General features: G+C 39.5%; 2 protein-coding genes across 2 annotated transcripts in view; one reads left to right on the forward strand and one right to left on the reverse strand.

Moving 5' to 3' along the window:
* Window positions 1-27989, forward strand: part of LOC136276919 (tetratricopeptide repeat protein 28-like) — a 133152-nt gene that overhangs the window by 10952 nt on the left and 94211 nt on the right. The window lies entirely within an intron of this gene.
* LOC131789363 (uncharacterized) lies at window positions 3881-26697 on the reverse strand. Its single transcript, XM_066166542.1, has 8 exons — window positions 26570-26697; window positions 26293-26360; window positions 13658-13944; window positions 12859-12973; window positions 5865-6136; window positions 5380-5494; window positions 4622-5143; window positions 3881-4191 (listed from the first exon to the last, which is right to left on the reverse strand). The coding sequence occupies exons 3-8, from the start codon at window positions 13817-13819 to the stop codon at window positions 3881-3883; spliced, it is 1497 nt and encodes a 498-aa protein (XP_066022639.1). The 5' UTR covers window positions 13820-13944; window positions 26293-26360; window positions 26570-26697.

The raw sequence follows: 27989 nt of genomic DNA on the forward strand, positions 1-27989 counted from the left end.
TTTCGCAATCCTGGATGATGCAATATCAAGCAGGTTGGTGATTGAATAAAGAAAAGTAGTAGGAGGGGCAGGCGCTATGGTTAATTTCACATCGATGTCATGACAAACTATTAGAAAGCGCTTTAAACTCACCCAATCTCAAAATGTTTTTGAAAAGAAGGTTCCTACACAAGAGTCCAACGAAATTTCAAACCATATTATTTTCCTTTGTTTTTTTTGAGAAAGAAACTGCACATCGGTTATACGTTTTCATAAAAAATAACAATTAACTCTACGAAATGCGAGACAACAGCGCGCGCACATGACGCGTTCTGTCCACTTACTCAGGGATGACGAGTTAAGTGTCCCTTTAACTGTCCTATTACACTGTCCAGTTACAAGCGTACACTTTCCTATTAGTGCTCAAATCGGGCTGGTGATACGACAAGAAGTTCTGATACCAATTAATCATTGCCGATGTAATTTGTGATAATCGGTATTGACACAAATTAATATTTTGCCGACACGGAACAGAGAACTGGGTGCGAGCGTAGTACGCGAAGGCTCATGGGTAGTATGTTTGTAAGAAGAGACCGTTGAGAAACTTGTGGCATTCTACGGTCAGCCTTGCCACTAGCACTTTCCCATAAGGTTTATTTTTATTGTGTAATTAGCCTGATATGATTTGTTTTCTTCATTCTCTTCATTGTTTATAGATCAACCTTAAAACCCCAAAGGTGGCGCCACTGCAGTTGGTCGGGGGTACACGGTCCCTATTTTCCTAACAAGAGGTTTTTGGGGTTTACGTGTCCGGCTTTGGCGCATGTAGGACGTTACTTGATGTATCTCTTATCCACTTTGTTGTAAATTCATTGTCACAATTAAAATATATCTTGGGCCTAGCTGACCAACGCGCCCATGCCTCAACCTTTGAGTGTGTTCGGTTGTGTAGTGAAGGCAAAATTTACAATTTCCGAAAACAACAAATACATTTGGGTCACAGATCTCCGGTGGAGACAATGCCTAAACTAAGAAAAAATTCTTAATTTTGGAAATTCCTCAGTTCTTTTAGGATAAGTGATTGTTTCTATTGTTATTGCGATTTATTCTGTAATTGGTGGATTTGGCTGAGTGGACTTAGTATGATTGGCTGCTTCGACTGTCCGATCACAGCCAACTGTCCAAATACAGCCGATTGCAGCTAAGGCACCGATCAGATTTGAGGAAACTGTAATAGCCATGATTAAGGTAAGTACAAAGCAATGATGCATTTTTGATAGCCATCGTTACGCCTTCGAAAACTCTCCTGCAGGCGAAGAAACGCTCGTCCCGCAGTCTTCTTGAAGTCTTTAGAAATGCAGGGGATATGACGATATAGCCTTGGCTATATATATATTTCTATTCTGTTAATAATATCACTGTTGCAGTAAATATTTTGAACCCAGGAGTAAAATGTTTTCGTGTCGTGTAGTCTAACCGGCTAAGTGAGAAATGTATAGAGGACCGACCCCGATAACAGCAAAAGACGTTTTGACAGCCAAGAAGAGAGTCATTATCAGATTCAATAACGATGACTTCTACTCAGATCATCCAAACGTGAGCAACTGTCAGCCTCAACTACATGTGTCCTTTACATGACTACCCTCGAGCCTCGACCAATACCTCTTTCACTAAATCGTGTCACATATATGCTATTTTCGTGGGGAACGAGGTTATCTGGTCTGGCCTTCTTCGTGCGATTATTCAATTCACAAACGTCTTCATTAATGATGTAATTTACACTTTAGCATATGGCACCATTATTGCACGCCATCACACACTCTGTCAAGCTTTCTGCCCTGGTTTTCTTGAATGCGTGTCCGTGGAGCATCATCCCATAAATGGAACGTTCGGATCGACAAGACACAGAAGAATTCATAAGGGCAGCTGGTATATAAAGAAGAATGCAATCATACAATCCCGTCGCACAAAGTACATTTTTCCAACAAAAAAACTCAGCTGATGTGGAGCTCAGCCTGGAAATGATAAAAAGAGGTGGTTGTTTTGGTAAGCAGGCGGTCTGGTGCACAATGTGCACCGCCTGAGAATTGGACCAGAAACATTTACTGCCTCGTGACGTTCGAAATCGAACTTCAATGGACATGAACTTCTTTCAATGAAAGCAAGAGACACTGCTTAATAAAAATTAGCCAAACTGGTCCATGTCCACAGTAAATAAACCATGCATGAAGAAATATCTCATATTCCTAATTTCGATATAGCAAAATCTGATTCCGTTGGAATGTGGATCAATCAAAATCTACCGTCAGCCACCACAAAATATAGCGTTTGCGTTACATTTGGTGACGAAAATTAGGGTAAAACTCAATTTCTGAGGTATCTCGCTGAGAAATGAGTAAAAAAATGTATATTCCGATTGCCAGTGCAAATTGGTTGGGTGCCATGTTGAGACACTTAAGCAGCCTGGTTTTGGTTACTCATGATTAAAAGTACGTACACCGTAAGAATTTATTGTTGCTTATTAGTCTATCGATGAATGAAGCAACGTACTTGAACGGAAATTGTCACTAGGAGAGTCTGCGCGTTTATTTTTGATGGGTTTCGTATCAGCGACTCCGGTGGATCACGTTCCGTATGAATACAGGATACTTATAAAACTCAAATCAAAATAGATCAAACTAGGTCTGCCTTCATTTTATATATGACTTATTCTTTCCTTCCTCTGCTCAATTTATGAGTTATGAAAAATTAATCAGACGAAAAGGGAATAAACAGCGACTACTTAACGTTCAGGAAAGCCTTTCAAGCGGCGATGTTGCTAAAATTAAAGATTTCTTATATATTTGATTGGTATTATCAGAAACTTTGGGGTTTTACCGGGCGAAGCGCTGACAATTTGGAAAGGTTTTCTGCGTAATTCTAATGATTTTTTTGCGTCTACTACAAGGCTCTCTTTATTTCTATTCTTACATTATTTAAAAGTTAATTTTGCAAAGTTTTATAGAGAGACAGGTTACAAGGATTTAAAACTTTTCTAAGACAATTTTTGTATTTTGGTCTTGCTCGTATTGATTCATTTCTTAATACTTCATTTGTTTTTGTATTTCCATTTTGATAGTTACATAAATCCCCCCAAAAAATGAAAAGGTGAAATTCACAGTTAGCTAGTGGCTTACCTTCTTGCTTTGGTGAATCTTGGGGAACTCGTTCCAAACGAGGTTAGATAGTTAACAGTGAGGATGCACTTCTCGGGTCTTAGAAGCGATATTAATTTTTAATGCGTAATCTGAATTACTCCGTACAGGCTCATTAAAGTATACCTCCGTACATTGTAAATAAAGTTACATTACATATTGTTAGGAATTTCATCATTACATTTTCAAGAAAACTTAGGATACCTCTCTATAATGCAGCTGCCATGCTTCATTCTCCATCAAACATCACAGGTAAAACCTCTAAAAGGGATCTAAAACCTCTTTTTGTTCTCGCTTCAACTACCTTAAATGACTGAAAATTCAGAGCTGCGATTTTTTAATCACAAGTATGATAACAGACAGACATGGACGACACGAAGTCCTGTTACCAATTAATCGTAGCCATTATAATTTCCGAAAAAACAAACACATCTAGAACAAATATCTCAAAGATCTCTAAAGTTAAAAATCCGTCCATCCTGGAAACTCCCAGTTTTCCTTCAAATGAGTGATATTTGGTTATTGTGATCAATTCTATGATTGGTGGAGCTAGCTTAGTAGATTTGGTGTGATTGACTGCTTCACACTGTCCGATTACATCTCTCCAAAAAAATTAGTGAAATTAAAGCAGTTAGCGCACCAATCACATTTGAAGAAATTTTAATGGTTGATTAAATAATTTTAATCAATCATTCTATACAGTGATTTCACAGTAATGTTATCGTAACCTGACCAGGTCCATCAGATTGGTAACAACACTCATTTTTCTGATCCTTTCCTGAGTTGAAAGAGCCACCCCCTCCTCCACAAGAATCCTTGTTCATCTTTCCGCCACCTCCGCCACCTCCGCCGGAATACCCACCACCACCCCCTCCTCCGTAAGCCCCTCCTCCTCCCCCAAACCCACCGTTGGCTTTTAACCCATCGCCTTTGCCCCCCATTCCTCCCTGAAGAAATCCTCTGCCACCGTCTGCGTTCTCATCCGATCCGTTGGAAAAAAAGCCTCCACCGCTGCCGCCTAAAAGAATGAAAAGGGGATTCAACTTAAACAGACAAAAAGGAAAAATGATAGAAAAAAAGATATTAATAAATCTCTAAATAAGTGAAATGAAACCAATTAACCAAAAAGGTCCTTTTTAACGATAATAACTGATATAACCTTATTTAAACGAATCGTTTGGTGGGAGAAAATTCCTCCCTGAATTTTACAATACGGATGTCAATTTCCATAAGCAAGAATCGAATTTTTTGATTCATTCTGGATGTGGTGTTCCCATAGCCTACGAGCAAGCTTTCATAAATGCTGCTGCTGAGACAAGTACACCTCTGGCTTTCCAGAAAGTTTTCCGAAAGTCGAGGTGTGGGTGGGGCGAGGTGTCGAGAAGTCTGCAGGTTTTCTCTAGCGGACCTCTTTCTCCAGCTCGCGAGGCCCCCGGAAATTCCCTCACCTGCGTAGCTGGCATTGCCACTCTGCCCGCCAAGGCCACCGATTCCGCCTGACCCTGCTGATCTGTACCCAGGATTCCCAGTTGTGTTTGTACTTGCGTCACACGCTGCATGCCGTTTTGTCAAGTAATACAGACCTCCTCCACCTCCAGCTATTATCAAAGGCGTGTTGTTTTGTCTGACAACGAATGTACCTCCACCACCGCCAGAACTCCAGTCATTATCTTCAGAGCCCCCTTCCTGTCCCACAAGGATACGAATGATCTCATCTTTAATCAGACTGAACGTTCCTATCATTCTCGCTCCTCTTCCTCGATACTGAGCGCTATTAGGGTGTGAATCGTACCCTCCTGCTGCTCCTATTGCTTCTATTCTGTAGTCACCAGTGTGAGGCACAGTCCACTGTTGAATACCGCTGGACAATGTAACTTGTCTGTCATGATCCTGACCTGTGTAGTGACTGCCCAGGGTTGTTGGGCCATATCTTCCGGTGGCACCGAGATTTGAGAAGATCGCAGAGAATGCTGAAAATTAAATCATAATAATAATAAAAACCATTAAATCATTGATGCCGTATTTGATGTGCTTGTTAATTCGTAGACCGTTAAGAAAACATTCGATGCTCCGTTAAGGTTGTCGACATGTCATTCATCTGTCACTTAGACAACTAGATGACACAATCACTAGCTTGAAGGATTTCATGTTAAAGTGATTACGCTTCCAAACCGTAACTACCGATAATTGTTACAATGTTGCTTACAATTCTCGCAGTTTTCACGTATGGCTTTAGGCGGACACAGGCAAATGTATTTCTTGTCTGTGAATCCATTGAGACATGTTGCACCGTGGGCACAGGGGTTGCTGGAACACGGATTCTAGTGAGAAAACCAAAAGGAGCATTCTCAGTCTCCAATTTGAACACTAAAGGCCGCTTATTTACACCAGGTCTAAACCAAACCGCAGTTATACGCAAGCAGAGGACCTCAAGGATTCTCTATCAGAGGGTTGATTGAATTAAATAAATAAATGTTCTTCCACTATCAGCTTTCGGCCCTCTTGGCGTTTTTCACAAAAATAAATGTTCAGATAAAAGATTCGACTAAACTGAAGATGGCTTAGAACGCGGTTTCGCTAAAAAAACGACTTCTAAACTTTGTTAAAATAGCCGACCATATGCGTTCGATTCTCTCGCTATTTTTGTCTTCGATCTCTTTTCATCTATTTGCATGGTAACTATGATTTCACCTGGGTAGCCCAGTAAAGGAATCCTTCCTGTGCCGTAAGATGTTCGGGATGTTGAATATGGTCAGAATCACTCAATTGACAGACCCTGAGTCCATTCTTGTCGGGTGGCCCGACATTCACAGACACACAATTACTTTCCATCAGGCACTCGTATCTACAGTCACCACTGAGTTCATTTCCCATTTTGAGCGTTATATTACGAAGTAAGTGACCTTGGAGAGCGAATCCGTTGTCTGGTTGTCCAAACCGTAGACTTCGACACCCGTATCCTGCTGATAGGGGTACATGGGGAAAAAAAGCAGAAAAAGTAAAAAAACAACAACAACAACAAAAGTAAACAAGTAACTCTTTAAATGATGTAGAAGTTAGGTAATGAAATAGTAAAGGAATCAACACTTACAATTATAAATTTAAAAAAATGAGAAAAACAAAATTCTTTTAACTGACCACCAGATTACAGCATTTTTTTGGTAAAATTTATTATAAGTTAATCTCAGCGAGAAGATAATTATTAAAAAAAGAGGCTAACATAAATAAAGACTGTATTATTTATTCTAACTTGAGGCTCAGAGAGATCTTTCACCGAAGAGAGATACGCAATGAGCTGTTGTAAGTTCAAGTAAACGTTAATTTTGTGTTATCAACTTAGCTTATATGTAAATTGACCTCCGTAAAGAGCTTTAAAGCTAACGTTACGAGCGTTAGCCCCTCATCTTTCGCCGTGACAAAGTGAGTGATATCCCTTATCGCATCAGGAAAAAAGAAACCTATCTCTCTGCGATCCAACAATCTTGCTTTTTGAGAGGTGCCTCGTACGAGTTGCAAGACTTTTGCTGATCAAGCTTTTGCCTTTGCTGGTCCACCTCAGAGGAAAAAGCTTTCACAAGAGAATATCGATCAGTTGATATTCGCTTGGCTTCCAATGTTGATTAGAACGGCTCCGAACTTGGTTACTTTTCAGAAACAGTTTAAGACATGCTTATTCAAAAAAAAAAAATCTATGACATTCGGTCCCATCATATTCTGTAGGTCCTATTTTATATTTTGAAGTTTGATATCCTCACTTTCACTTTGTTTTAAACGGTAAAGTGCTGTCGAATATTTTATCATAAAAGTGACAGACAAATTCACTGTTATCATTGTAAACCAAATCATCATATAAAACCTCCCACTAACTCAGCACCACAGTTCCTTTCGAAAATTACCCCCCCCCTTTTTTTTTTCAAATAAACTCTGTTTGACCAGATTTCTTAAGTACACAGATCCGTAAAAGTTTTTTACAAAGGTTGCCTTCTTTGGACCAAATTGACTCAACCGATGTAAACATCATGGAGGAGTCAATATTCACTGAATAATGTATTCCTTTGTAGAATTCTCTCTGAAATCCACCGATATCAGTTGACCAAGAAAATGTATTGAGTGAATACGTATTGTATGTAGTTGCAATATTTCGACGGAGTGGCACAGTTCTTCTCATTGCTGCTTTAAAACACTGACAATGCCAGACCACAACATAGTTCGTTATGTTCCCCACTCTCTGCGAGAAGTGCGTGGGTTCCTTAACGTCGTCTACTAACCTGCGCAGAGAGAATAGTGGGGAAGGTACAGAATAGAATGTCTAACCATTTGCGAGTGTTATGGCAGAGGCAACAAATTCTCCCCAGTTATTTTAATATTCTGAGTGTTTGTCCGTTTTAGGGCTTGAAGATGTACACTCGACCTCACGCACGGCAGTCCGGCGCTCTACAACTTGAGCTAATCAAGCACGGGCGCAGTTTTATTAGAATCTGATAGAGTGTTTTATGATATTCTTAAAATAGGTGCGTTCTTCGGTGGAGCATCTTTTGTGAATCTGAAAAAATGCGTGTTTTTTGAGGTTTTTTGGTTGTTGTTGTTAATTTTACTTACCGCGATTTTTGGCTTCTACGGGTTTACACATCCAAGTTCCAAATAAAAGGACAAATTCAAAGAACAAAGGCAAAGCTGTAAAATACGCGTTCATGACTACTTTTGGGCGTAATTTCCCGAGGTCGAAAAAATGGTCGATATAGGCATAAATATACTTATCACGAACTGATTAGCTATTGGATCCTTGCAAAAAACGGCCACACGCAACTTATCAAATATTCATGTAATTCAAGCAAACTTTCTGTTACTCACGCTTTTTTGAAGAACACACAACCATTTTTTTAATAGTACGTAGGTGATGCTATAAAACATGGGTACCTCTTCTGTGTACTTGATCTGTAGCTGTAAAAGTTTAATTACACGGTTCAACACTGCTTAGAGCTATCGTGTGTTTTGTGTTCTGTGTCCCTTATGTGTATGCATAATGGACAGATGTTTTTTTTTAAGTAAACACAGGAAATGAAAAAATGAGTCGTGACATGATACGAGCAACTTCGCTTCGTTGAGTACAAATAATGGGCGAATCCAGTTAAAATATCAAGCGATCTTTAGACATTTGATTACTTTGCGCTGCGAAAAAAAAAACTGTTCGAAATTGTATCAAAGAAGAAATGAAAATGGATTGAAAATCGCTCTTGGTTAACAGCCATCTTCTCACCAAGTATCAGCAGCAGCCTACTACGCCGGAACATTGTCGACATGTGATTGGGGTGGATGATGAAAAAAGAACTGTAGTTTTGAAGTTCTGATTAAGCACCTTTGTCAAATACCTAAAGCTCATTCATGTCTTTGAGAGTTTGTCTTTAAGCATACTGTTTTTTTCCACTGGCAATAATTAATTATTCAAACAGTTGTCATTGATAATATGTCACTTTGTATCTCAACATTGAATCGTTGTAAAACCCTATTTGACAGGTTGACGTCTCATGTGCATGCACGATATGAGCGTAACACAAGACCTGACAAAAAACCGCTTTTTGTTTCTATTTTTATTTTTTTTCGTCGTTGGCTTATAGGAAATGGTCATAAAATTAATCAGCTGGATAAAAGTAACTTAGTGGACGGATTGGTGTGTGATATCGCTTGGTATATCTACTTGTTATTTTTATTTTGACTCGCCCTGCAGGATTGTAAATATACGGCACAATTTGTAAAAATACTTTGCAATGTTACACACAAAATGCCTTATAGGATATGTTTATCAACCATAAATTACGGAACAACAGCGAAAACATCATCGACAAAACAGGTCGTCAAGTTCAATAGCCGTCGTAGCATTTTTCGACAACCTCTGAAAAATTATAATGTATGTAATTACTAACTGAGGTCGGTCGGGCCGGACGGAAAATAATTGGCTCTTAATTAGTCATAATAAAAGGAACTAAGTCAAACCACGATTGGGACGATAACGAGGAAGTGACAAAACAAAATATCTAATGGGCAGAAAAATGCCTCAGCGCGTGTGTTTTAAAACTTTATATGTCTCTTAGCCGTCCTGTGCAAAACAACATGTTGAAATCATCAAAAATTTGCATGGTCTGAGAACTTTAACCCCGACGTTTAATGATTCATGTTTTCCATGTTCAACTCATGGCTGCTCCCACACGTTTGACCGAATTGAAGTGGGCGCCTCAAGAGACGGTAAACACGTTCAGCCATTTGCAAACTTATAAAGGAAGATGAAAATTCCAATCGATGTCTTCCTTGGCGTTGCCTCCCTGTTATTCTTTTTTTTAATAAGGCATCAGGATTACACGTTCCGAGGGTAAATTTTACCTTCACATGTTATTAAAAAGGGCAGCAGCCGAAGGGCTCGAGTAAAGGAAATTTTTATTCAAACATGTGATCAAACATATCAAATCTCTACACACACCATTAGAACTTTGAATTATCTCTCTTTTATATTCAAATCAATGGTATGTGCGGTCTTCCCAAGGCCGTAGCCGCATTTCATTGAAATTAATCGCCAGTAATGATTCATCTCTACGTTCTTTACGTTAGTGGTCAATAATTACAACTTATTCGATGGTTTCACGAATAATACGCGTGAATGTTTTCCAATCCCTGTGTGGGGCGAGGGAAAACAGAAACTGTCCGTATTTTTTGTCTGTTCTTTAACGTAATATCGTAGCATATAGTGTACGTTCCGTTGCCCTAGTACGGTAAACTGCTAGTTTCCTTTCAGCAATGTTACGGTCATCTGACCATGCCCATCTGAGTTGTAACAACATTCATTCTGCTGATCTCTTCCCGAGTTAAACGATCCACCTCCACCCCCACAGGAATCGCTTACACCAGCCCCACTGCTTCCTCCAGAGTACCCCCCTCCACCGCCTGCACCCCCTTTATATTGTGTACCTCCACCACCGCCACCAAAGCCGCCGAACATAATAGGCATTGCGGCCCTGCCCCCTTTCCCTCCGTTGAGAAAAGCCTTGCCACCTTCGCTGCCATTTCCTTATACTCCTCCATATTCCAGTCCACTCCTTCCATCTGAGTAAAAACCTCCGCCACCGCCACCTGAACATCAAATAACAAATACTAGTGATATATGTATAGGTAATCAAACAAATTCGGATTCAATTTGGTGTAAATAATCACGATTTCAGACTAACAACAGCTTAAGTGAACTGTTCAGTTGGAAGCATCCTCGAATAAGATTCTAACGATAATTATAACTACATATTTTTTAATCGAAGTCTTCCCGTTGTTATCATTAAGATAACAATTTCCTCGATTGTGATTGGTTTGATAATTTCCTACTTTCCACTAATTCACTTGCCAAGTTGTTAGTATTGGACAGTTCAATAGGCCAATCATATTCAAAGTTGTAATTAAAATCAACCAATCACAACCTTGAACTCAACAACCATAGAATCAGTGTACAGACAAATGTTCTTTGTCTTTCATAACTAGGCCATTCTTCTTTTCTCGGTAATTGTAATTTTTGAGTAATCAATCCTGATAAACAAAACAGACTCCCGCTGCCAGTCGTCCGACTTTGTTATCACTCGTATGATTACAGACCGAATTGGACTCCACTCAGTCCATTACCATTACTGATCGTCACGTTTTATTTATAATATAGACCCTGACCTGCTTTACAATCATCAACCGTCTGGGAACCATGTCCATTGCTCCCCCCCGACCATGATCTATAGCCAGGATTCCCCGTTGTGTTTGCACTGGCATCACATCCTGCATGTCTTGATTGCGGGTCGATTACACCACCACCTCCTCCAGCAATTACCAAGCAGTCATTTGTTTCTTTGACTACAAAAGATCCACCCCCTCCACTACTTGTGCGTTCACTCTTGCCCCCCTCCTGGCCAACGAGAATTTGAATGATTTCTCCATTAATCGATACAAAAGTTCCACTTATTCTTGCACCTCTTCCTCGATACTCGGCGTATATGCCGTCGCGCTGCTCATTGTAACCACCTGCAGCTCCAATTGCTTCTATTCTGTAGTGACCAGAATAAGGCACAGTCCAGAGTTGAATACCTCTCGACAAAGAAACTTGTCCATCGTGATCCTGACCTGCGTAATGATTGTCAAGTGATTTGGGACCAGTGCGTCCTGTTCTGTTCAGGTTTGTAAATACGGCGTTGAACCCTGAAATATGCAGAATAACTGATCCAATAATGTACATGAAAAAAATTACGTGCTTCTTATTGGCTAAAAACGAATGCATTCTCATGTAACGCGAGTGCAAAGTTGAAACTCGAGTGCAAAGCTGTAACATGAGTATAAATTGTAAACATTTCGTCTATCTCGATTTTCTGCGATGTTTTGTCGCACACGTTACTAACAAGTAATGATATGATTTCTCTTGCAGTTTGGTGTACTAAGCGCTTTGGAATTTTTCAAAGATAACAAACTGCATTTGCCCTACGCGCTCGTGCAATTTTGTTGTCTTTCGAAAAAATTACTCGTGCTTATTAACACTAAATTGCATTCGAAATCATGTTATTACCTCTACAAAACCAATCTTGAGTGAGGAAACCTAGATGTCAGTTACCAAGGGTTAGATTTTACTAAGACCTCTCTCACTGTGTTAAAAATTGAGGGGGTGAGATTGGGACAAGACCAGGAAGGAAACAGAGCTTTCAAGCCAGAAAATAAAAACAGCCTTTTGGTTTCTATGGTCATAACACATCACAAAAACCATTGACAAGATTTTTATGAAAAAGGAAAAGCCACTCTAATACTAAGCAAATTGAGTACTTTGCTAGCGAAGTAGTTTTGGTATTTTAAGAATATATTGAAAAGAAACTATACTCCCTTTTAATGATCTAAACTTTATCCTTACAGTAAGCTACTGATGTTATAAGCAAAGAAAAAAAAACAGATTTTGACCTTTTTATACGTATAGGTAGTAACATGATTTCGATTGCATTTTGGTGTTGATAAACAGGAATAAAAATTTTCAATGACAACAGATGTGCACGAGCCCTTAGGGCGGGTATAATTTGTAGTCTTTAAAACATTTACAAGTGCTTAGTACACCAAGTTGCAAGAGAAATCATGTTATTACTTGGTAATGAAGTACATGAAAAAAGCATCAGAAAAAGGTAAGATAGACGACGCTATTTATAATTTGCACTCGTGTTAAATGAGAATGTACTCGTTTTTAGCCAATCATAAGCGCGTAATTTTCTCGTGTTCATTGTTAAATGTTACAACGGGCTCGCTTGCATCAATAACAACCGACTAATTAAAATTAATGATTACTTCACGAGAATTGATTATAAGTCGTCGCGATGCTTCAATAAAAATACACAATGTCAGCAATATTTAACTACAATAAATGGTACGCTCTATTACATTTTGAATTTTATTCTGTAAATTTCATTTCTCTCTCCTTCCCCCCATTTCATTGATGTTATCAAACTGCTCACCGATTCCAGGCAATATTGTTTGGAGGGAGAAGGAGGCTTTCAAGTTTCTTTTTTTCAGATGAATTACATGATTTCTGTTGATCGGAGGGTTGTCGGACACCGACAAATGGGTGCTGGGGAGGGGGTGGGGATCCGGAGGCGTGCGAACTACTTTTGCTACTTATCATAACTGACGTAACTTTTACCTTTTTCACATCCTTTTCCCTTAAAGCCAGATTGACAGACACATGTATAGTCCATAACCGTTATTCCAGGTTGGCATGTGCCTCCATTTAGACACGGGCTGGTGTGGCACGTGCTCTGAAACCAAACCAAAAGTATAGCTTAATCAACTTTAATCATAAACATGTTTTCTTTTTTATTTAGGTTGTTCTATTAGATTTTGATAGAAGTGCTTATAAAGAAGAAAATGACTGAGTACTATAATCATGGCTACACGCTGAAAAAAGGTGATCTCCATCTTAATGCTGTGATGTAATATACTGATGAAAAAACAATGATATTGCATCAAATTTTTCTCTGTATTTTTTTTCAATTTTATCAATTTTTCATTAAATTTTTCCAAATGAAATCTGTATTCACCCCCTCTTTAATATTGCTAAATTTCTTGGCTCTTCTCAATTGTCATTGCCTTGTTGTCTTCCAATTAAGATTGGATTTCCAAAACTGTCCATTATCTTAAATTATGTTGGCAAAGAGAGAAGAAAGGGTTTTTTCTTTAATGCTTCACTTTCGGGCCTCTTTTCCTAGTTTTGTTTTTTGATAACAGTTTACCGGCAAGGAGAATAAAGAACTGACTTCAAACTGCATGGCTTTTAAAATATTTTCTTTTCGCTTTAACGACGCATAGAAACGTGACTTCAGTGCTGCGCCTGTACTCTGACAGATCACAGCAACGTGACGTCATTTCTGCTCCTGTAGGCCAGATCCTGGCATCGACCACTAGCAGACCTGATCGTCTGAATTTGGTGTAAATTTGCTTACCTTTGTGTTATTGAGCGGGTTGCTCCCCTCTCTGCCTCTATACGTGAATCCTTCCTCATTCTCAAGATCTCCTGGATGTTTTATGTGGTCAGAGTTACTCAGCTGGCAAAGAAATCTGCCTTTTAAGAGACCTATATTGATAGATACACAGGTATCCTCCATTATACATAGGTTTTTACAATGACTGTGCAGATGAATAGCAGCTTTGAAGGAGATATTCTTGATCACATGACCTTTGAGAGCATATCCATCAACTGTTGTAGTAAACTTCAGACGTCGACAAATACCTGATGATAAATTTGAAAGCAAAATCTTAAGGATTCTCTAAGAAAACCTGCATGATCATGCGAGGTAAGAAAAAGATATGTTATTGCACTAAAATCTCTTAGTTTCTTTGTTACTTTAATCTTGAATATTGATGCTGCAAGTAGTATTGTATTAAAGTATTGAGAGTACTGTCAACAGCATAGCATTATTACATTTGCAAGTAATGTTTGTATAACTAAGCGCAATGCTTTGCCGCGTCTTCGTTGCTGCCGCTGTCGCAGTTTCCTTGAGGTCCCTGATGAACTACTTGTGTGGCGGGTTGGGTTGCGTGCATTGGCCGCGATAGGTTAACGTCAGTAGCTTCTGTCTTGTATGGAAACAAAGTATATCAATAAATCTATAAAGAGACTTATCGGACGCCTCACGGTCGAGTATTGAATGAATTAAGCCAAGACTTAAGCTTGGAGATGATTAAGGACCAGTTTGTTTCCATGTTGCCCAAACATCATAAATTAATTTTAACCAAAGTAGAGTTGCAACTTTGGCGGGTGTAATTTCTATGTTTTTTTTTTCTTTTTTTTGGTTTAATATTTTTGCGTTATATAAATCTGATAGCATTTGTTCAAAGACGTGGAACCCTGAGCTTTTTGTGCGCTTCTCATATGTGCTTTAAATAAAAAAGGGTGTTAATCTTAAACACGATAGACCAGTGGAGGCTCGGTGGACAGGAGACACATCCTTCCACAGCAAAATATCATTAATCATTTCCAGTGAAAAACTACCTTTGAAAATATCTTTGAAATACTGTGCAAATTGCTAAGCTAAGGAAGGTTTTGTGGTAATTTTTAGAATGGCATAAGATTATATCACATGGTGAGAGGCTTACACTTTTTATACTTGATTAAACGAAAATGCAATAGGATTGGGTACTAAATAAATAGTGAATTGCTTTTTGTACTTTTAAAGCATTGGCGACAGACCAAATAAAATATGAAAGTTCGGCGATGTAATTTCAAAGTGCTTTTTACATCAATCTGGTTTTTTTTTTCTTTTGGATTATTATTATTATTATCATTTTTATTATTCTATTTTAACACCAACGCCATTTCAGTAATTCTTTTCAACATAGCTCTCATTTAAGGGTTGGGATGTCATCTCTGTGCCAGTTTGGATCGTTATAGATGGGAATGTTTAATTTGTTGACAAATAGTAAGCTAAATGAAAGCTTTAATCCACTACACCACCTTTCTCTTTAGTAGCAGCCTGGAGAAATTGGGAAATTCAAATATCTTTTAATTTTTCATCATTTTTTACCACGTCTTGGATATTTTCCGATTGGGCAAACCAAAAAAAAACACTAGTATTTATATTCCAACAGACGGAAATTTCCCAATTTTCGAGAATTCCACGTTATCCAGTCGAAGAAAATCAGATTTAATTTTTCCTTGTAATTTTAGTCGTATTCGCTATACAGTAACTTTTTGCGAACTTTGGCCTTATGTCATTCCTTTTTCACTCATCCGAAAAGCTTTCTCACACCTTCCAGCCAAAAAGACGACATTTCCAGGGAAATAAACAATGAAAGATGATGTCCTTCAAGGAATGACACAGGCATACTCAAGAAAAAAGAACTCGGTGTGCTACAATTAGGAGTCGGAGCTACGACCGTCCGATTAGTACTTCAGATGCTCCTCCACTGAGTTGTAGGAGACTCGTGGCAGGTTGTTTAACTGAGTCTATGATGACAAACTTCCTTCATGCTGCTAGGAAAGGAATGTCGATTGTGACGTGAGAAAAGCCTGTTTTTATTCATGGTAATTTGATTTGAAATTTGAAAAAATTGATAAAATGAAGTAAATATAAGGAAGAAGTCGAACTGATAGAAGCAAGCGTTGGATGTGTCAGCAGGCCTAATAGAAAGATAACATTATTCGAACTAAGTAAAAAGAAAACTGACGTCACCAGGCTGTCTAAATATGCACATGATTCTCGGAAACGATTTCGAATAAACTCTCTTTCTAGATATTTTTAAATCTAGCGAAAAAGAAAAAGAAATGTGTACTAATGAAAAAAGTTAAGCAACCTTTTCACCGGTTTTATATGTTAAAACACACATACACATATGCAGATTTCCTATAAACCTGTAGTTCAAGCCTGCCATGACTTCAAAATTTTGATGTACACCTCAAAAGGAGAAGAAATAAATTTCAAGTTTCTATTATTCAGTTTAGGTTTGTCAGGTAAAATTGAGTCAAACAAAGAAATTTTCACAACTAATTTATTAGGTTAGCCTACCTAGAACAATCAACTTAATGTACAAATAAGACTAGGTATGTACTGATGACGTACAAAAGAACTATCTGTGGTAAGAGGGCAAGCTTTCCTTTCTTCATTTAAAAAAAATTCCTAAGGTTATCATCTTTCCACATGCTCAGTGAAGAGTGAGAGTGTAAGAGACTGATAGTGACTATGCTATTTGAGTAAATATCCAGAGAAGGATAAAAGGCAAGATTATGGTCTGCACAACTTTCTTATTTTAATTTTATAACTTATCAAGCTAGGTCATTTATATTCTTGCTTTGTGCATTATGCGGATGCCAATTAATTTTACTTTCATGCAGGTCAAAGTAAAAACATGAATTAAATAGCAGAGCCCACTTTAATTTTAGTCCTAATTAAAGAGGGATTTTTTCCTCTCCGGTTTCCCACCATTTAAAACTTACATATCTTGTGACCAATTCCTAATATCAATCTTTAGTTTGGGTATGAGTATTGATAAGAAACACCATGCATTAATGAAAGCTTGGGTGAGAGTATTTAATGCAATTCAAATAATAATATTACATGTTATAATGTGGCAACTTACACAGCAAAATTATAAATCAATCAATAATAAATCAATCAATCCCACAATTCCAAACCAGGAAATCAGGTAATTGACTAACTTGCTTCAACTTTTGAGGGCTTGAGTTACAAAGAAATAAATATGGTAAACAGTTACAATTAATACAAATTTGAAAGTTTAAAAGCTAAGATATATACTTTACAAACATTAAATCCTATGCATTTTAGCAAAAAAGCATCGGTTACCACTATAACTTCTCCCAAACATTCATACTTACAGGAAATCATTAACTTTTGTCACTAGGTGGTACTGTACTTACAATAGTTCTACTGACACAAATGCATTTCTCTAAAGTTATCTCATGGCTTATGACTCTACAGGTCATGTGGATGGTTCCTGCTTGGAGACTGACATTTCAATTACTTCAGCAAACTGTAATCATCAGAACTGCAAACCAAGGTGTATTTACCAAGTGCTAGAGTTTCAAAAGTAGTGACTTATTTGTTGCAGTGGAGTTCACTCCTTTTTGAGGCCATCTTCAGCTTGATCATCCTGTTACATGTGAAAACATCAAATGTTACTCACATATTCAAATACTTGCTTGAATCAAAGTTATAATTTTTTTAATAACCTGCTTCCTTTAACCCTTTAATTCCTGATAGTGTCTAGCATCTAATTTCCCCTTTCAATATCACCCCTGAATCAAACATTAGGGTTATGAGAATAAAGGCAATAATAAAGAACTAAAGAACCTCTTGATTGTTAAACAAATTCTCCCTGCCAGCACATAACAAAAATGTATTGAGAACAGTAAGGAGAATATGCTTACTGATGTTACAGTGTAAAGGTTTAATAATGCCCACCTACCCCTCCCCTACCCCAACATTAACCCTCACTTGTTATCAATAGACTGTTGTTGGGTTAGGGGAGGGGTAGGTGGGCAGTTGCCCAGATATTGATATTGATCCGAAATATAAGGCCATTGATAGCCAAATTTCACAGTGGTCGCCGCCAGAAAAAAAAGGAACAGTATCTAAATGCATATTCTATGGAAAGCTGGGAGAAGACTGCCCAGGGTAAAAAAAACTGTGCACCAAGTAGAAGAATGCAAATGTTGTCTCTTAACAACACCAGTAGAGAGTAGCCTCTTCAAAAAAAGCACAGGTTGTGTGGCGAGCAGAAGGGAGGCATCCACAGAAGTAAAAAGTCAAGCCAAAGAGCTTCCAGGAAAAAAAAATCTTCAAACCAACAAAAAAAGAAGTGAAAAACATATGGTCAGTAATAGATAAGGAATTCAACTCTGCATGTAAGGAGCAACTGGGAAAGTCCTTTGGAGAAGGAATGTCCATGGTTCCCAAGGCTGGGTTGACAAAGAAAGTTTCACCTGTTGAGGCAAAAAAAAAATCCGTAAAGAAAAGAGAAAATTTTAAAAAAATGTAGAAAATTCCTGGAAAAAATAATGATGTCAACCTTCACCTGGCTCAACGAAAATCTTTCACAGCCAGGAAAAGGCAAAGAATGGTAGAATGTTTGAAACCATTGATGAAGCCAAAAGGAGGGCAAAAAATGCCCCCAAGAGACAGAAGAGGTCGCACGTTCCCAGTACTGTGGATGGAAACCTAGAGTAGCTAATGCTGGATGTGAACGACTGGAAGACTGTGAACTGGTCTGAGAAGGCCAAGGAGTATCAAATAAGAAGAAAAGGGGCAAGTGTTCCACCACCCAATGCTGGTCAAGTCTTGAAGGAGTACCTAAAGTCCTGAGGAGTCAACACTAATACATTTGATCAGAAAAAGAGTAAGTATTTTGCTATCATGAACACCAGCAAATTAAATATTGTGCATGAAGATCTGTGTCACTTTGTACTCTTACAGACACTTGAGGTATACATGTAAACCCTTCCATACATTTAATAAGTCATTTAAAAGAAAAAAAACTGAGATCTAACTCAGATTCATAATCAAGTTTAAAGTCTTCGTAATCCATAATATAATTTGCCGTTACTGATGAGATGGCTAGCTGAAACAATTAATTCAGATATTTCAGAGTTAAAGCCACCTCAAAACATTAACCAACTTTTACACATTACTTACTTAGCCAATCCTCTTACATGCATGTATTTACTTGACAGTCAGTCAGTCAATTATGTTCAATAACATTTATCCCAGGGTTCATACCTTGCTGCTTATACTGATTCTCCATTACACTTAACCAGATTCCAGTGTCACTGGACGTTAACAGAATTAGCTGTGGACAAAAAAATGACATAGACAACATTGTCCAGGAAAAGAGGAATGAACAGCATCAGGAGCTAAGTTCTCTCTTTGCTGAAGAAGAGAAACAACTTATTACTGCCCCCTCAACATTCAATTACCCCACTCCTACCACCTAAACACTCCATTACCCCACTCCTACCCCCTCAACACTCCATTACCCCAATCCTACCCCCTCAACACTCCATTACCCCACTCCTACCCCTTCAACACTCCATTACCCCACTCCCTCAACACTCCATTACCCCACTCCTACCCCCTCAACACTCCATTACCCCACTCCTACCCCCTCAACACTCCATTACCCCACTCCTACCCTAAACACTCCATTACCCCACTCCTACCCCTTTAACACTCCATTACCCCACTCCTACCCTAAACACTCCATTACCCCACTCCTACTCCCTCAACACTCCATTACCCCACTCTTACCCCCTCAACACTCCATTACCCTACTCTTACCCCCTCAACACTCCATTACCCCACTCCTACTCCCTCAACACTCCATTACCCCACTCTTACCCCCTCAACACTCCATTACCCTACTCTTACCCCCTCAACACTCCATTACCACACTCCTACCCCCCAATACTCCATTACCCCACTCCTACCCCCTCAATACTCCATTACCCCACTCCTACCCCCTCAACACTCCATTACCCCACTCCTCCTAGTTCCTCTTTTCCTCCTGGGCTCTCTAAAATTTGTGACATATCAAACCCATCATATGCTGTAGCTTTTTCAGGTGGCTTTCAAGAAAGGCATACGAATTATGAACAACCTACAAAATCCAAAGTACATGTTCCGGCTGCAGGTGTATTCCCATTGTACTCACATAAAATGCAGTAATTTAAACCTTTTATTTAAACATAAACCGGCAATGAGAGCCATACTAGTCCCACCCAAGACCATGACCATTCGTAAATTGTATGGTATCTACTATCACATTGCTGTGCATCATGCTTCTGTCATCTACATGCTGGTGTGTCTTTCATCCATCGATGCTAAGTTGTTGGACAGGTTTTTGGACATAATTGTAGACATAACAAGAAAGACATGGAGCAAACATGCTTAAGATTTGGTGCCGAATGCATTTCTTCACATACTGGGAGAAGATATCACTGTGGAGGAAAAAACAGTCAGCATTCAAGAATGGGAAATTACAAAGTTGGCAAAGAGGTTACCTGACAGAGCAAACACAACAGTATGCAAAGACCTATTAATGAAGAAGGCAAGATTATGGCAGGCTCAGCTGAAGGTAATAGGTGATTTCCTGCTTCCAGGACCAGGGGTTTGGTGGCACTGGAAAGATGATGGTTCAGTAGAGTTCCATGATGGTCCTAGTGAAGCCACACATCACCCTGAGGGTCCTCGTGTCTTTTCATTTCAGTCAAACCCATTCAAACCAGTTTGGAGACTGCTTGGAAAAAATGTTCTGAGAAACCCGAAGAACTGCCTCTATACCAGCTGAGAAGTAAGAGTGGGGAACTAGTTTACAACAAGTTACATCTTGATGATGACAGCCCCTCAGCCGCTGAAGAATGTCAGCCAGAAGAAACTGATCTCATCATAGTAGTCAATGATAGAATTTCAGTGAAATGAAACATGTACACAAAATGTGAAGGAAAATAAGCAACCAAAATACACACAACATATTCGTTCCTGTGGCTTCATCTTAGCACAGAAAAATGAGCAATTGAGAACTAAATTGCTTCCTTAGTTACATGGTATAGATCTTGATTTTTGCCTGAGAGTAATTAGGCAATTATGTAAAGTACTATATCAATACTACAAGGAAATTCATTTACATAATAAAACAAATGCAGCAATTAAATTATAGTCTAGTCCCTTTTTTTTCTTTTCTCAAGGACCATCTTGTGAGGACATAGACAATGGTGATGACATGGAAGTTTCTGCAGTTATTTTTAGAGAAGAATCACAACTTGAAAACTTACATGACCACTTACAGGGTGACAAAGAACAAGGAAAGGAACAACAACCTCAAGAAAATAGCAAAGAGCCTCTAGAGCAAAACCAACTTCCACAGCTTTCAGAGCATGAGATTTGTTCTAGGTCAGATGAAAGTAACCAGCCCCTCACTTCAAAAACAGCAAAAGCAGCAGAGGTTGTACGAGGTAAAACACCTGAAGTGATACAGCTTGAAAAATTGTGCAACAACCTCAACTGCAACCCCAAATCCAGATATTGTGCCAACAGGTATGAAAACCACCTGGAAAAAATACAAGTTCTTGTCCTAAAGGCTACTAAGTAACTACAGTCTGATATAAAATTATGGGATGCAACCTTTTAATGCAGAATAACCAGCTTGCCAATCCTGATGACTATGAGTTATCAGATGAGGTATCTTAGTACTCTTCACAAAAGAAAGTTGCTCTGAAATCACTACTGTAACGAGAGCACACTCGGAGATCACGTGCACCTCAGGTGACACATGATACAGCGGTCGATGTTATCTAATCGCCAAAGGTTTTAGATCACATATATCTACATGAGAGCGCACTTAGTTTACAAATAAAGACTGTTCGTTACCTAGAAATCGTGTGTTTATGGTAGAACGAAACATGGTACCAGGAGTGTAGCCTCTTCGACACGATGACAACTACACCACCTCAAGGTTCAGCGAGTGTTCAAGCGCCGACGCCATGTTATGGAATACAAAGCAATTTACCAATTCCGTCGCGATTGAATTTGGCAGGAAATATTTCAGAAAACTGGAAGAAGTGGAAGCAAGTGTGGGATTCGTTCGAAATCGCCTCACGTCTTAACCAGCAAGAAGATAAATACCGTGTAGCTACTTTCATTACCTGCATTGGAACCGAAGCCCTCGAAGTCTACAATGGTCTTCCGTTCGAAAAAGAAGAAGACAAGAACGTAATGAATACAGTTCTGGAGTTGATGGAGAGGCATTGCATTGGCCAAACAAATGTCATTTACGAGCGATACTGCTTCAATAATAGAAAACAAGAAAGCGGCGAATCATTTGACACGTATCTCACAGCGCTCAAAACTCTCGCGAAAACGTGCATTTTTGGTCCACTCACCGACGAATTAATTCGTGATAGGATCGTCTGTGGAATTTGTGACACGGGAACTAGGAAGAAATTACTACAAGAGCCCAAATTAAATCTTCAGAAGTGTATCGATGTATGTCGATCAGCCGAAACAACTGCATCGCAAATGAAAGTCATGAATGGAAGAGAAGAAGTCAACGCACTCAACCACAAAGAGAAAAAAGACGGCAGAGACGCCAGTCCTAAGTTAGTTAATTGCAAATACTGCGGCAGAAAACACGAGAGATCAAGAGATAAATGCCCAGCGTTCGGAAAAGAATGTGCGAAATGCGGCAAAACAAATCACTTCGCCAAGCTATGTAAACAGAAACTTGGTGGGCGACAACGAAGAAAAGAACGGATTCACCGAGTGCGAGACGCAAAAACTTCGCAGGATTCGAGCGATGAAGAGTACTGCTTCACGATTTCATCCGAAAATCTGGAAGAACAAAGTGTCAAAAGTGTCAGTAGTCAACCCATCAAATCGAAAATCTTCGCAACAATGGAGATCAAAGGTCATCCCGTTCGTTTTCAAGTCGACAGTGGCGCCACCTGTAATGTGATAAGTAAAAACGATTTACCGAACAAGTGCCCGATCGCGCATTCGAAACAAGTCCTCAGCATGTTTAACGGATCGAAAATGGAAACCATTGGTAAATGTCGTGTTAATCTGGTAAATCCCAAGGTTGATGAAGAATGCGAAACAGAGTTTGTTGTTGTCAATAACGACTGCACGCCACTGTTGGGTTCCAAAACGGTGCAGAAAATGAAATTAATCAAAGTGCGTTACGAGAATATCTCATTGGTACAAGAAAAGACAGAAGCAATGGGCCTAACGATGCAACAAATAGCAGCAGATTTCCATGACGTTTTCACTGGAGAAGGAAAATTTGAGAAGAAACTTCACTTAGAGTTGGACACAACCATTGAACCAGTGAAACAGCCTGTTAGAAGGATTCCAGTGGCAATGAAACCCAAGTTAAAGCAAGAGCTCACTCGTCTCAAAGAACTTGGTGTTATCAAAGCAGTTGACACTCCAACAGATTGGGTCTCAAGCTTGGTACTTGTTAAGAAGCCCAACGGCAAGCTTCGCGTGTGTATCGACCCTCAGCCACTAAATAAAGCTTTGAAACGCAGCCACTACCCTCTTCCGGTTATCGACGATCTCCTGCCGGACTTGTCAAAAGCTAAAGTCTTCAGTGTGTGTGACGTTAAAAACGGGTTTTGGCATGTCGAGTTAGATGAAGATTCAAGCTATCTAACAACGTTTGGCACTCCATTTGGTCGGTACCGGTGGCTGAAGATGCCATTTGGCATATCACCCGCACCGGAATATTTCCAACATCGTTTGGATCAAGCCATCGAAGGCCTTCCCGGTGTGCGCACAGTTGCAGACGACATCCTCATCTCGGGTGAAGGTGACACTGTGCAAGAAGCAGTGAAAGATCACGACAAAAAACTGCTAACTCTACTTGAAAGGTGCCGCGAAAAGGGAGTGAAACTGAACAAGGAGAAGTTCAAGTTGAAGATGACAGAAATCCCCTACGTTGGTCATGTGTTAACAAGAGATGGACTAAAACCAGACCCATCCAAAATAGACGCCATCAAAGGCATGAGGCGACCAACAGATGTGAAAGGTGTACAGCGGCTTGTTGGTCTAGCGAATTACCTGACGAGATTCTTAAAAAAGCTGGCAGACATTTGCGAACCTCTTCGACAGCTAACGCGCAAGGATGCAGAATGGCACTGGAGCGACGTCCATGAGAGCGCCTTTAAGAAGATCAAAGAAGCAGCTTCCCAAGCACCTGTCCTCCGATACTTTGATCCCGCCAAAGAGACTGTACTTCAATGCGACGCCTCGGACACTGGACTTGGAGCTACGCTTTTACAAAATGGTCAGCCAGTGGCATACGCATCGCGATCCCTGACGGATACAGAACGCAACTATGCGCAAATAGAGAAAGAACTGCTAGCCATAGTGTTTGGAGCCGAGAAGTTCAACCAATACACTTATGGTCGCAAAGTGATTGTTGAAAGCGACCATAAACCACTTGAAGTTATTTACCGCAAACCTCTCGTGGCCGCCCCCAAGCGTCTACAACGAATGCTACTTCGCCTGCAGAAGTATAACCTCGAAATTGGTTTCAAGCCAGGCCAGCACATGTATCTGGCAGACACACTCTCTAGAGCACCCCTTCCCAACACCACATCGCGCGATGAAGTGCTAACCATCGACAAAGAAGTTGAAGAAATACATATGGTCGAGTTTCTGCCACTCCGCAAAGCTAGCCTAGACGATATCCGTAAAGAAAGTCTGCGAGACAGCACGATGCAAGCACTTCAGAAAGTCATTCGAGAAGGGTGGCCTGAGACCAAGATTGATCTCCCAAATGACGTCACGCCATACTTCAACGTTCGTGACGAGCTATCAGCGCAAGATGGAATTATCTTCAAAGGAGACAGATGTGTAGTTCCAAAATCCCTCAGACCAGAAGTCCTATCCAGAATCCACCGATCACATATTGGCGTGGAAGGATGCTTGAGACGCGCGAGAGAAAGCGTTTTCTGGCCAGGAATGAACACAGCTGTGAAGAACTTTGTCAGACAGTGTGAAACTTGTCGAACCTTTGAGATCTCCCAGCAGAAGGAAACACTCCACCCACATGAGGTACCTGACCGGCCATGGTCCAAGGTTGGTGTTGATCTGTTTGAGACAAACAACCGACATTACCTCGTGACCGTAGATTACTACAGCAACTACTGGGAAGTCGATAGGTTGGAGTCCAGTACAACATCTAAAGCTGTTATTTACAAATTGAAGCAACACTTTGCAAGGCATGGCATCCCGAACACTGTGTTTTCCGACAATGGCCCACAGTTTGATTCGGACGAATTCAGGAGATTTGCTCGAGATTGGGAATTCAATCATTTAACCTCAAGTCCCGGACATTCGCAGTCCAATGGTATGGCGGAAAGCGCAGTCAAGACTGTGAAAAGGCTTATTAAAAAGGCTAACAAAGATGGAACAGATCCTTGGCTCGCGATCCTCGACCACCGAAACACACCCTCAGAAGGCATGAAAAGCAGTCCAGCACAACGACTAATGAGTCGTCGAACAAGGACCCTACTCCCAACAAGCGAGAAGCTCCTTAAACCCAAACTCGCCGAAAATGTCCAAGAAGAAAAATGGAAGACAAGAACCAAGCAGGCATTTTACTACAATAGAAACGCTCGAGATTTGCCACCACTGAAAACTGGAGACTCAGTGCGCATTCAGCCCACAAGCAACCCCAAGGCGCCCTGGAAGAAAGCCACTGTTCAGGAACAGGTGAACATGCGATCCTACAAAGTCCTCACAGAAGATGGCTCTGCCCTTAGACGAAATAGAAGGCATCTGAAAGCAACTACAAAAGAGTCTCACACGCCAACAACCCAGATGCCCAAGCAGACAGAACTTCCCTCGCCATCTAAACACATTGAACAAGAAACTAACGCCAGTGGTCACTCCAGCTCAGAAGTAGCGAAGCCACAGGAGCCAGCGATCGAGCAGCCTGCGACTGATCTAGCATCGCAAGCTTCCAAAGGCAACCAGACTCGCAGTGGTCGAATAACGAAGCCCCCGTCCTATCTGAAAGACTTTGTTCGTTAACCTGAGTCAGTGTCATGAGAGACAAAGACATTACCGGACTTGACTAGTTGATTCTTTTGGATAGTGGTTTTGATTTTTTTGTTTCTCATGTTTGTTTTGATTGTTCCGTTGTTTTCGTTTTGTTTCTTATGAAAGAAAGGATGTAACGAGAGCACACTCGGAGATCACGTGCACCTCAGGTGACACATGATACAGCGGTCGATGTTATCTAATCGCCAAAGGTTTTAGATCACATATATCTACATGAGAGCGCACTTAGTTTACAAATAAAGACTGTTCGTTACCTAGAAATCGTGTGTTTATGGTAGAACGAAACAACTACAATCCTGGAAGATTACAGTACATTCATAAAGTATTTTGATCAAGCATTCTCACCTAATTTTCTTCCCTTAAATTATTTAGTCAGGCTATTTAAAAAAGGTAATAAATTGCTTGAAAGTGATTGTTGTCCATCATTTTTACCGCCGAAAGCTTTGGATTAAGAGCAAATTTGTTACTGGTAATTAACACTTAAGTTACTAATTGCTCACCTTCATCATAAGCAAGTCAAAGATTATGTTTGACTGCAAGATAGCTGTGCTGTTGAGCTATCTTGTCCCTATGGATTGAAAAAAATACACTGTCAACATGAAGTTAGAAAAGAAGTCTCGTGCAACAGTTTTTACTTAGTTTACATTACTTGACTTCAAATGCTAGATGGCTTTAATTTCACAAGTTGCATAACATGCCCTGACGAATGTGGAAGTTGTATAAGGATGTAAATAAAAATCATAGTTAAGAAAAGGTAATGTTCAGATTCCTATTTACCATGTTCATGTATGATTGAGAATGTTTGTGTTATTCGTAACAGGTAGGCAAATCGAAGTCATTGTTAACCAAGGTGAAAGACGACATCCCAATTCAGTTTGTTACCTCTCTTGAGATCGATTCAATCTAAAACATATAAATATGTACTTTTAATTTCGCTGCACATGTATAAGAACACATCTGTTGACGTATAGCTTTTTGCTCTATTTATATCTCATTAATTCGAAATTTACATGCCTTGTAGACTGAGTTATAAATTCTCTTTGTTGAAGCTCATTTAGATACATTTACCCACAAAAGTGTTGTACTGTAAATCGCCGTTAAATTTCTAACTCGGGATTTAGCCAAGGCATTTAAATTTGATAAACAAACTAAATTTACGCTACGGGTAAGTTTTCACTCCGCAGTTTATCAATTTCCACCTCATCCTACATTGACGAGAATGGAAAATTTTCGAAACATACCAAAACTAATTTTAATCCATAATTTAGTAAACGAAAAAATGCACTTTCCTTGAATGAAACGTTCGTTATTTGAATTTACGCCTCAGAGCATTATGGTAGCTACAGCAAATTAGAGCTAATTTGTCGAATTAAACACAAAACTACCACTTTCCTTAGCTATAGACCCCACCACTGCACGAAAACAACGTATTGTAAAAAAATTTTCGGTAGATATCCATCTTCGCCTCCTCAAAAGCGTAAACGCTCTCTGATCTTAACTTCGAATACACCATGCGATACAAGCGACTAAATACAGGAATGGTTCCGATCTGTAATTGGATGATAAAAATAGTAAAAGTTAATAAGTTACATCTTAACTCTTTGCTCGTGAGTATTGCTAACCGCGTGTCTCGAAGCGGAACAATGAAATATCAATGCGAGTGAAAACACCGATGTGTCAAACAAGAAATGGTTACTTAAGTAGCGAAGGGCCGGAAGGCAGCCTTTCTTGTTCAGCGAGGTCGTTCAGCGATATCCCGGCGACGAAAAAGTCATCTGCTGACTAGCTCTGCTGACTAAACTCGTTTAGTCAGTTCAGGCGGACGACCAGAGACTAAAGTAATTCCTGTATTTCACAGCATAGTTCCGAATCAAACCTTTATTAATTATTTTTTTCAATAATTTTGTTAACAATTTTTTTAAACACTTTTTTTAAAAAAATTAAAAAAAATTAAAACTAAACTAGTGAGCAGCGCTGTGCGAACAGTAGTTGTAAAACTTCTTTATTCTCTGATGCGTTTCGTCTAACTGTCGTAAACTTCTTCAGGTAGTTTTACAAGTTAACACTAAACGCCTACATTTATAAGCCGTTGTTAGTGGATACTGCGGGGGCCAATGACCATAAGGGCTTGGCTGGACCTACGAACAGGAATAGGCAAAGTTAAGAAAAATTTGAAAATTTCTTTTGAAAATTTTCT

Source organism: Pocillopora verrucosa, chromosome 5, assembly GCF_036669915.1.
Source record: "Pocillopora verrucosa isolate sample1 chromosome 5, ASM3666991v2, whole genome shotgun sequence".
Taxonomy (NCBI): Eukaryota; Metazoa; Cnidaria; class Anthozoa; order Scleractinia; family Pocilloporidae; genus Pocillopora; species Pocillopora verrucosa.